This window comes from Vicia villosa, unplaced genomic scaffold (genome assembly GCF_029867415.1).
Source record: "Vicia villosa cultivar HV-30 ecotype Madison, WI unplaced genomic scaffold, Vvil1.0 ctg.001848F_1_1, whole genome shotgun sequence".
NCBI lineage: Eukaryota > Viridiplantae > Streptophyta > Magnoliopsida > Fabales > Fabaceae > Vicia > Vicia villosa.
The window spans coordinates 187221-199632 of NW_026705750.1; the positions used below are offsets into that span (position 1 = coordinate 187221).

At 32.0% G+C, this 12412-nt stretch overlaps 1 protein-coding gene across 1 annotated transcript; it reads left to right on the plus strand.

The window, feature by feature from the left end:
- The first annotated feature begins 1109 nt into the window (after window positions 1-1109).
- LOC131636872 (protein TITANIA-like) lies at window positions 1110-4821 on the plus strand. The gene is made up of 5 exons (XM_058907458.1): window positions 1110-1302; window positions 2889-3206; window positions 3401-3972; window positions 4079-4148; window positions 4239-4821. Exons 1-5 carry the CDS (start codon window positions 1227-1229, stop codon window positions 4655-4657), a joined length of 1455 nt encoding a protein of 484 aa, XP_058763441.1. The 5' UTR covers window positions 1110-1226; the 3' UTR covers window positions 4658-4821.
- Window positions 4822-12412: the final 7591 nt, after the last annotated feature.

The following is a 12412-nucleotide window of genomic DNA, read 5'->3' on the forward strand; positions in this document are numbered from 1 at the left end:
GAATGGGCCCAAATGGCCCAGGGTTGGAAAACCCTAATTCGAGTTTAAGAGAAGAGATGGGTGTCTTTTTTTCTTCTTCCTCTCTCTTCTCTCTCAACTCTCCATCTCTCAAGAACACAACAACAACCACACAGAAACTCCTCCATCCCAAAACAACAATGATCATGTTAACATTTTAAAAATCAATCACAACCTAAAACACTACAACGAATCACACTCAAACTGTGCACACAATTTTAAATCCAAAAAAATATGGAAAACATATGAAGCTCAAGAACATTCAAACCCTAGGATTCTAAATCACCTTTATTTGTATCAAATAGCAAGGGTTAATGCGTGATATCAGGGGGAAACGATCCAAACAAGTGCATAAACGAATTAAACAAAATAATTTTCTTTTTTAATAGATTCTAACTTTAATTTGTTAATTCATATATATATATATATATATATATATATATATATATATATATATATATATATATATATATATATATATATATATATATATATATATATATATATATATATATATATATATATATATATATATATATATATATATATATATATATATATGAGCAATAAAACAATTCAATGTTTGAGGTTAACTTTGGACTTCTTCATAAAATATTGGGTATCCTTAATTGACCCAAGAACCAAATTGATCCATTTTAAAAAATCCATACCATTTTTATGAATAAAAAATCGAACCCGACAAATCTAAGCCCAACATAAAATGAATACCATTTTAGATTAGGTTTTGTTAACTAGTTCCATATTTTCCCATTTCTCATACCTTCCGGCTCAGCGGCCTCTAGTTGAAATTCATACTCTCATCATATCTATACATTCATGCGAAAATCGATGAAGATTTTGTAGATTAATTCAGAGTGGCATATATACAAAAGATTTATTTTCAAGATCTGGCTTCCTCCTTAGAAGAAAATTTTAGATATAGATCTATATGAAGATTCTATAAATTTAATTTTTTGCTCATCTCGTGCTTGCGATTTAGTGTTGTTGCATCAAATATCGATTTCAATATTTGTTTTTATGAATTTTATTAATTAATATTATTATCAGCAGTGGTGTCGCTTGTGTTAGCAGTCACAACTGGATAGGTGTTCGGTATTCACTTTGACGAGTTATTACGAGTTTGGTGTTAAGATTTAGGCTCTCATCCTACCGTCATAACAAGAACAACAAGAGCAACAAAGGATCTAATGCCTCGATTAAATCTTCCCAACAGTTACTATCAAACTCAATATATGTGGTGGAGACCAAATCTAAGATCACCCGGTACGCACCTGCCTACTTCTCCACAATTAACTTTATTTTATTAGAATTATATAAATTACTGTTTCATAGCATATTTACAAGAATTAGTGAATAATGTAAAATTTAGATAAATTCTTCTTAGTAACACAACTTTTATTTCTAATTTTTTTTGCAAACATTCTTCTTTGTGGCATATATATTACTTTTAAGTAGGGAATTTTGGTTGAAATTATATAAATGTGCATTGAAATTATTGAAATGATTGTGCCCTTGCCCCTTTGTGTCTTTTACCATTACTCGTTCAAATTATTGTGCCCTACTTATGTTGGATTGTGGTGCAATGTATGTCTCTAAACTCAAAAAGTGTAGGCAATTTAAAATGGTGCTATTTTTTTTTAGCAATGTGGTTGTTTACAAATTTTGAAAAAATAAAATTAGTGAAGCTTTTAATTTCTTTTCTAGATAAGACTTTGTTATGACAAATCGATAAATTTTGTTTATTTATGGTCCAATACTATGTCCTACTCGAGTAAGTTTAAATGATGCATTATTGAGAGAGTAAGATATAAATATTTTAATGTTTTTCAGATCTCTTAAGAAAGATATATAAATTTTAACATAGATTTGATAAAATTGTATATATGTTTATCAAGTTAGATAATTTGTGTGAGAATTCGAGGAAATCTCTAAGTGCATGTGTTGGTTTAGCTTTTAAAAAGGTCAAAAACAATTCTAAAGATGTATAATTGATTTTGAGTGATTTTAAGATGTTTGATTAGTCAAAAGTATAATTGATTTTGTCTTCAAAATTGATTTTATTTGAAGTTCGAATTTGTAGCTTCTGCCTCTAAAATTGATTCTGCTAAATTCAATTATGATAAAATCAATTCTACCAAACTCAATTCTGCTAGAATCAATTCTGTCTACCGTCAATCCAAACACGCCCTAGATGAATCTCAGATCAATCATGAGCCATTTGCACCATCAATCCTCCTATTATTCATTTTTTTGAGTTTTAATCCCCCTATTTTAAAATATGGAATTTTAGTCCCTTTATTTTAGTTTTTCTGAGGATTTTAGTCCCCGACAAATTCGAAGGTATTTTTTAATAAAATGGAACTCAGATTAATTACATGTCCACCATAAATCTTAAATAAAAATAACTTTTTTGAACAGATTACTACTGAACTGACATTTACACATCATCAATAAGAGCGTCATTTCATTTAAAATTGCCTTCAAATTTGCAGGGGGACCAAAATTCTCAAAAAACTAAAATATAGGGACTAAAATTCCAGATTTTAAAATAGGGGGACCAAAACCCAAAAATATAAATAATAGAGGGACAAAAATTGCAATTAAGTCTTCAAAAAATATCACAATTAAACCAAGACCGTCCGATGCGCTTAAGTTGAAAAACATGAAGAGCGGACTTTTGTCTGAAGCTGTTAAGCTCATACTCTCTTGGCGCTTCATTCTCAATTTCAATCGTTTTCAACTTTACCCTTTTCTCCACACTCTCCATTGTCATCATCATTTTCACAAAAACAAAAATCACATATCGATTTATCGAAATCTAATTTCTCTGCTCCTATAAACCCTAACAGACATGGAGTTTGATAATGACGGGGCTTCCGATCTTCCACCGGTGGCACCCGAAGGATCCGGCGACGGTTTACCTTATGCACCAGAAAATTTTCCGAATCCCGGCGACATTTGGCGGTGGAAAGCTGGCCAGAGGATTTCGTCCAACGGTAACTTTAGGGACCGGTATCTGTATCTTCCTCGGCGTATTGCTGCCTCTCACCGCGGTGGATTCAAAAGCAAGCTTGCTGTTGAACGCTACGTCAAAGAATTCTTCCCTGACGCTAGTCTTGTTGATTTCTTTGCTTCTTTCAGCTGGAGCATTCCCTCTGGTCTTCCTGGTATCTCTCTTTCCTCTCTACTCATTTTGTTTTTAATCATACTGTTAATTAATTTCGGTTCAGAAAATGAAGGCCTTTTTCATGATACTGTTAATTTTATCTTGTGATTCTGAAATTCTAGGGCTTTTGAATGTTGAATTTTCTTCTTGTTGTAAAACTTGTTCAGTAACGTATAAGGTTGTTCTGCATTGTAGGCAATATGAATCCTGTTGCTGGATCTGATGGACTTCTTCGTCAGTTAGAATTAAAACAGCAGCCTGAATCTGATTCCGACATCGGTGGATGCAAAGCTGGGAATAAGACCTGCAGCAGTTTGATTTTGGAACAAGAAAAAGAAAACTCACCATTTGCTCCGTGTGATATCTGCTGTGTTGAATCGAAATTTTGCCGTGAATGTTGCTGCATTCTTTGCTACAAATCAGTTGATTCAGCTTATGGCGGCTATAGCTATATCATGTGCAAAAAAGAGCTAGGCGATAATATTTGCGGCCATGTTTGTCATCTGGAATGCGCTCTTCGATCTTATTCGGCTGGTACTGTTGGAGGAGAGATTGGATTGGACGCTGAGTATTTCTGTTGGCGCTGTGATGGGAGGACTGAACTGATTGCTCATGCAAATAAGCTTCTACAAACTTGTGAAGCTATCCATGCTGATGATGATGCTACAAAAGAAAAAATTCTAGGGCTTGGCATTTGTCTCTTGCGCGGTTCAGAGAAAACCGCTGCAAAGGAGCTTATGAGCCTTATTACATTGGCCATGTCAAAGGTATTGTTAAATTAATTTCAAGCGATACTTAAAAAATTTCTTTCTTTCGTTTCCTTGATTAAATCTTACAAGACAACGTCGTGACGAATTCGGTCTTTTACTTCAGCTTAAACATGATGGGACTAATACTGAAGATATCCTGAATGTTGATGCCAAAATTACTGCTAATTCTTCAGGTAAATGTTCTATTAATATTACTTATTACTTTTGCACTGATTGTATGCTTAATACTTCAGCTAAGTGTTTAACATTTTGGTAACCAACAGGTTCTACCGGTAACGGCAATGCTGCGATCGATACTTCAGACGACGAAGATCCTTTAAAGAATTTAAATGTTCAAAAAGGAACAAAATCTTTTAATTATCAATCGGAATTATTAAAACTTGATGCTGAGTTTGATAAGGCTATGGAGGATCTGGAAAAATCTCAAAAGTGTGAATATAAGCTAGCAGAGGAAAGCCTTCATACACAAAAGGATTATTTACTAAATATTTCTCAGCAACTCGATGAACAGAAGTCTGAGTTAGCAGCAGGTCCATCTCATTCAACTACCTTGCTTCAAATTGTTGAGGAAAGAAATAAACAATTAAGGCAGGAACTGAAGAAATTTGAAGAAATGAAGAAGGTGGCTAATGGTTTTGGCAGCACATCCAAAGAAATTTTAGAAAAGCATTTTGGCTTGTAAATTGCATTCTAAAATGAAAGATTTATAGTGATTACAGACAAGGGTTGAATAAATTGCCTATGGGCCATGGCAATAGTTCTTAAATACTATGTAGGAACTAATTCCTACAAAAACTGCCTGAATTTGTTTATTTTAGTTGCAATGGATTATCTTTTGAGACTCAAGTTCACCGTTTATACCACCAAGTCTCTATCTGATATAGCCTCTTAAAAATAGGCTAAATTATGTTTGTGGTCCTTTTTATTGGGCTTCTTTTATGCTCTGTTAAATACTGGCGTTGAAATGGCAGGTTTGGTTGAAAGTAGTATGATGATTGTTGTGATGGAGGCATGAATGAAGGTGGCCATTAAATGGCACAAAACTTCTCCCTGTCTAGCAAGGTTGGAGAGAAATTAATAAAACAAAAAATTTGATTTTTTTAATATATTTAATGCAATTAGATTTGATTGAAGATGCAAAAACAAGTAACATTTCAACTATCCAAGTTCATTAATGTGTTTTGGAGATCCCTAGTGAGCAAGAGAATCCTTAAAAAATTATTACATTGAGAAGATGTTAGATAGATTTAACATGAGAAAATTATAATTTATAATAACATGGAGAAGATATGAATAAGGTTCATTATGCATATGCTGTTATCAGTTTAATATATGTTATGGTGTATGTCCATGAGCTAATATCAAGTTCTCTGCCAAAGATAAACTTACAGGTACTTTTAAAATATATTTATGCTTCACAAAATCTAAATATGATTGGTGATTTTGATTCACAAAAGTTCATGTACATAGAAGCGTCTAAATAATTACCAAAAAAACAACTTTATAAAATTGAATTACCAAATGAATTTTTTAGCTTTAAAATTATGAAAATTGAAGAGTTTTTGTGAAGATAATCAAAGGGATTTTAATTTTTTGTTTTATTTTAGAATTGAATTTTGTTTTATAATCTATAAAATTGTTTGTCTGAATTATAAAAGTCTTGTGAAAGAGGGAGAATAACACCTAAGATATCAAGGAAACTCAGACACACACCTAAAATATCTTTAAGATTTCTCTTTATTTGATAAAATCACTTAAAAATCTTTTTGAAGCCTAACCAATTAATTAAGAGAGTGTGTGAATTGATTTGAAGACTTTTTCCACTAAATAATATATTAGACCTATAAACCTAATTGATTATTTTTCTTGGTTGAGTCTATAATCATATGAGACATTCTCTTAGGCTATGTTTGGGAGTTTGGAGGGGAGGGGAGGGGAAGGCTTTCAAAAATGAAATTTTAAAAAAATTTAGGAAAATATTTGACATTTTTTGAAAAAATGATTTTGTTTAGAATGATAAAAGAGTGATTATCATTACTAAATTTTTAATTTTCAGAATAGTATAACAACTTAAAAGATATTTGGAAAATTTATGTAAGCCCTTCAAAACCCTCTAAAACCCTCATTCAATACAATTTTTGAGTTCCCCTATTTTATGGGGTTTTTGGTGTTATGAATTAACTCAAACCCTCCAAAACCCTCCTACCCAAAATCTTTTTATCATTTTCACCCAATTCCTCCTATTTTTCAAAGCTCTCCCTTCCCTTCCCCTCCAAACTCCCAAACATAGCCTTAGGCTAATTTTCCAAATATCTTTTAGGTTGTTATACTATTTTGAAAATTAAAAATTTATTAATTATAATAACTCTTTTATCATTCTAAACAAATTCATTTTTTCAAAAAATGTCAAATATTTTCCTACATTTTTTTAAAATTCTGTTTTTGGAAGCCTTCCCCTCCCCTCCCCTCCCCTCCAAACTCCCAAACATAGCCTTAATGATTGACAATGACTAGAAATCAAAATCTTCCATTTTTTCTTGAGTAATCGATTAGGCTAATTTATTATCTCACTAATTCGGCTCATGGATTGTTTTCTGTATTAGCCTAATTTTATTATATATAAAGGAGGCATCTCCTCATTCGAAATCACACCAAAGTTCAGAATTTTCCATTTTCTTAACATTTTATCATTCTCTTTCTCTCTCTTTAAACATTTTCTTCACAAAAGTTGTTTTAATGCCTTGTGAGTAAAAATTGTTTGGAGAAAAGTGTTGTATTACTGTCATGCCATTGTTTTATTTCAAGATTGTGATACTATTGAAGGTTCGAGTTTGGTTATTGAAATCAACCATTGAATATCTTTGTTTGGTTAAAGAATTCAACTTGGTAAAATTTATGTTTGGTTATTGAGATTACCTGGTAAAATCTAGGGATGTCAACTTGCCTCCGTTAGTGGGGATCCCCGTGGGAATTCCCCGTTTGGGGCCCCAAAGACGGGGGATTTTCTCCCCACGGGGACGGGGATGGGGAATAAAGTCTCCCCGAAGGCACTTCGGGGACGGGGGTGACGTAAATATCCCCCGCCCCGTGGAGTCCCCGCCCCGCCTAAAATAACATAATGTCCTTAATTTATGTATAAATTTAAATTATTATGTAAATTTATTTTTCATTTCATATAATTAATCTTATACACAAATTTAAAATATATATGTTTTGTTAGTAAAAGAGTAGGATCTAAATTATTATTTCAATATTTTTTTAGTTTGAAATTTTTGTGGTCATGACACTCAATATCATAGATTAAATATTGTTAAAGCAATATATTTATCATAAAGGAATAATTTTTAAATTTTTTGTGGTTAGTTTTTAAAGCTTTTACTATTAATTTGATTTAGAATAATAAATAAAAAATCATGCTTATGGATCTCCGCATGAACCTTGGGGATCCGTGGGGACCCGCGGGGATCCGCGGGGACGGGGATGGGGGAGAAAATTCCCCCATAGCGGGGACCCGAAGCGGGGATGGGGAATAAATTCGAGGGAGTGGATTGTGATGGGAATGTATCCCCCGTCCCCGCCCCGCCCCATTGACATCCCTAAAATCTCTACTTGGTTCATCAGTTCATTTAGTGATAAAAACTCTCTTTTGGTTATGGGAATAAGTTAATGTAAAATCTCATGATTCACTCATATCAAAGGTTTGTGGGCATAACCTATAGAAGCTTAAGTAGTTTAGTGAACTCTCAAAAAGATCTCTTGGGAACAAGACTAAGCCAACATTTCGTCGAACCTGTATAAATCTCATGTTCATCTCTCTAACTCTATCTCTTTAAATTTTGTCATTTATTTTCTTGCTTTACTAGTAAAGGACCCGTGCGCCCGCACGGGTCACGTCAAGTCGGTATAAATAATGAATAAATATAATATTGTTATGGTTAAAGAATTATATTAAAATATATATTAATTAAGAGAAACAGTTTCTTCAATGATGATTATCAAATCAATATAAATTTAATTTGTAATTCTTAATTGTTTTTGCTATAAATATAAAGTCATGTTAAGTAAACTAACACGTTTAATAATCTATCAAAGCAAATAATTAAAAATTTGTATTACATTCTATAATAAATATAAATCAATATATTTTTTCCCACACAATTAACAAATTGAGTTATATATTAATAGTGTGAAATTAATTATTACTCTTAAAAAGAGTTGATTATATTTAGTTCTGCATGCACAGAAAAAAGGCATTTCAACAGTTTCCAAAAACTTGTGCACGTTTACCTACTAAAAGGAAGTCTAACAGGTAATGGGCCTTTGAGTACATATGGTGATAATGACCTATTAAGTCCCACGCTTAAAGTATTAAAGCAAGAAACCTAATCCGTAAGTGGGAAGAAAAATGGGTAGCTTCTCCCAAGTTGCGAAAGCTTGCAGATCCTTGATCATTTTTTTCTGTAATCCAATCTTTGTCTTTCGTTTGTTTTTTATGAAATGTGACTTTCGTTTATGATTGTTTCTGATTATGTAGATCTATGAAATTTCTTGTGGTTCAAGACCCTCTGCAACGATTCGCGATTAAACGGAAGATGAAGCAAAGATCGAAGCTGCTGCGAATGAGGTTGAAGATGAAGAAACAACGGATTACCAAGTTGTGCACTGAGTGGGCTTTGCATGCAGTGGACGGTATTGCATGCGGCTGGGAAAGGGGGAGTAAGATTCAGAACATATCAAGGGTGTGGCAGAATGAGATGCTTGGAATCAGGTGGTCGGGGAAGCATCAGGAAATGAGGGCTGGTTTGAGGTTTGCTTTACTTGAAGACGTCGAATTTGTAGTTGATGTTCTGGGAAGTGTCGGACTGCAGATAAATCCCAGAATGATAGAAATATCCAATTCAGTGTATATTGGGAAGATTGCCTTTGAAAATGAAAGGTATAAGAATCTTATTCAAAGATTTTCGAAAAAGCATGATATTAGGTTAAATGACTTTTATTCAATTTCACGCATTAAGTCTATGTTCGTCGTTTGGATGACAGTGAATGGATGATATGGACAGAGTTGGTGAAGAAGCTAAAAACAATGGTTAGGAATATCTTTTACACATTAAATACTTTGTTTGTTATTCTGTATGTTTCTGGAAATTATTCGAAATTATGATTCTTGTGTAATGCAGGTTTAAGTGAATATGTATTGTTGAGGTGTTGATGGCTATACTGGATGAAGGAGTGTAAAGATTTGGAAGAACAGTAGTTTGTTTTGAATGATGTTGCTGAGTTTTTTTGTTTTAATTGTATGTGGTTTCATGTGATGTTTCAGACTTTTTATGTTTCTTATTCATAGTTTGTATTTGGATTGTAACAGTTATGATAGCTACTTTATAATTGCAATATAATACTGGTATGATTTGCAGTAATGCATGAAAATCAAAATGATGAGCATGGTTTACATTTAGTGTTATGTACTGCTGTTATTATAATGTGGTTATGTTTCAGATTTTACTAATTTGAGAATTATATGTAAAGTTAATAGGAGAATGGGGAATATGTATATATATATATATATATATATATATATATATATATATATATATATATATATATATATATATTATATATATATATATATATATATATATATATATATATATATATATATATATATATATATATATATATATATATATATATATATATGTATGTATTTTTGTTAACATGATGATAATTTTGGATACAACTGTTAATAATATATATGTTGAAAAATATACATAAGGATATCAATATGTATAAGAAATATTGTAACATGAATTATAGTTCACTAAAATATGTATACCAAAAGATATATAAATTGAATTTGTTTTTGAAATATAATAGTAAGTGTTAAAAAATATTAATAATAGCTTGTTTAAATTTAATTTCCGTAGGATATTAAAATTAGTGGGATCAATATGCAAAGTAATATTATTAGAATAAGATTAAATATTAAAGAAAATTAACAATTTGGAAAATATAAGAAGTTAATAAATGTTATGACATGACCCAATTTAAAATTCCAAAAGTTAACACCCAATAAAAAGTGTTTTGATATAATATTAATTTGAAATATAAATTTCATATTATATTGAGTCATTGATTTTTAATTATTAGGTGAGTGGGAAAAAACAACTGGACAACTTTTGTTTGTAAAATTGATTCTAACGTGTATTTAATAATTTTAAAATAATTATATATGGAGTATTTATCAACTAATATTTGCTTAAATTTTTAATTATGATAACATATGTTTGAATTATTAAATGTGATGATAAAAAGTAATATTTGATTTAAAAACAGTTGATAAAATATATTGATTATCCCTAAAAAGTAGATTTTAATAAAAAGGTAGAATATAAATAAAAAATATATAAACTTTGTATTTTAAAACGCGGGAAAAATTAGTAAAGAGTAAGTAATAAAAAAAAACAAAGGAAAACTGAATATAAAAACACTGCATGGTATTGGTAAAGCTAAAAAAATTCGTGTATGCATGTATGTTTGAAGTTAACAGATAAAGATAACTTAAATGCCTTTTTTTTAGTTACACTACAAAGCGTTGTTTCCAAATGGTTTAGTAAATGCTTTGGTTACACGGTGGATCATAGGTAACAGTTATGATTGATTGAGATAGGAGTCATTTACTGAAGACGTCTAGGGAAAAGGAAGCGTGCAAAGTTGAGTCACATATATATTTTGGATTGTTCACATTACACCACTTCTCTCGTTTTCATTCCACTCGTTTAGAAAAAAAACTGACATCACTTCTGGAGATAGCAAGAAATGACGACAATGAGGGGTGGAAGAAAGCCAACGTATGAGTGGTTATCAGACGCCGAAGAAGAAGTCATCAGGTTAGAAACATGAATTCCTGTTTAATTTCTTTATGTTGGCATTTTCTTCATGTCCGATCTATTTAGGTTTTAGGGTTTTTTGATTTCTGCTGCATGCTAAAATAGATTTGTGCAATTTTTAGAAAATAATGTGAATGGAGTTTATTGTTTACTATTTCCCAGATCCGGTATTCGGAATATTGTGGCGAAACTTCTATTGCATATTTATTTGCCTGATTGTGTTAGTCTATAAAGTATAAGTGTTTTATTTTCAGTCAAGAGTGTCATCTTATATATATTTTAAAGTTGTTAATCTTTCAATTATTCGCTGACTTAAGTAATACTTGGGGTTATTATTCTGTATTTGGCATTCATAATGTCCTCATGCAATTATAATTGTTCTTTCAGTGAGGAGACAACAATGAATGAAATACAAAAACTCGTGGATGAGGTTGCAGAGGGTTCAGTAACAATCATCTGTCAAGTCAGTTAGAAAGGGTAAAGCAAATTCGAAGAAATCTGTTACCTTTGCAGAAACTTGCAAGAATTCCCCTGCAGTTGTTCCAGATGTCAACAACACTGCTGTTCCTATGAGTAGTGTTAAGGTTGAAGAAGATGATGTCCCCCTTGTCTCTGGGAACGATAATGTACCAACTAACAAAAAGACTGAGAAGTCCAAAACTGTTGTTGATAAAACAGTTGAGAAGAAAGCAACTGCAGTTGAGAAGAGAACAAATAGCAAGAATCTGGGAAGGACTGCCAACAAAAGAGCCGTTACAGATGGGAATGAGAAGAGCACAATGAAACTTGCGAAGAAGGGAAAAAATCTTTCAAATGTTAGGATAAGAATGTGGGGGGGGGGGGGGGGGGAAGCCAACGTACTGCTGGGATATTGCTATAAAGAATTCAAAAGTAAAAAAGGATAATGTCCAGGTAAGCATACTGAAATTCTTCCTCATATTTTAATACTTTGCCGATCTCAGGTGTTTATTTAATGAATCTTTGTGTTGTTGCAGCATTTCCCTAAGCAGATAGAAATAGACTGCTTGGCAAGTAATCAGAAGGAGGTAACTATTAGAGATTGTGATTTGTATCAACAATTCAAGTGTACTGTGAAGACGGCATACCGCAACGGGGCTCCAAGTCCGTCTGAGAAATACATGACTCAAGGACGATACGCCTATGTGAAGGCCAAGGGGTTCAAGAAAGGTGACACACTGACTTGTCAGTTGGCGCGACATGGTACTTTCATTTATGTTACAATGAAGAAGAAATGATGGGGCTGTTGAAAAGTTGTGGAAGAAACTTGCTTGCTGTTCTGTTGTTTAATTAGTTTCAAAGACCAAACTCTTTTAATTTTTTGTATCTGGTGGTCACTGTTATAACTTGTTTGAACAATGTTGTTTGATGACCCTATGGGTTGGTACTTTTACTGCAATGCTACAGAACTCTATCAACACTTTTTTGCTGGCCTGGAAAATTTTTAATGGTTACTTGTTTTGGTCATCTTAATGTTCTACATAATTAATAGTTGCTCCTTTACATTGGCCATCATGATTGGCTCATGTGTG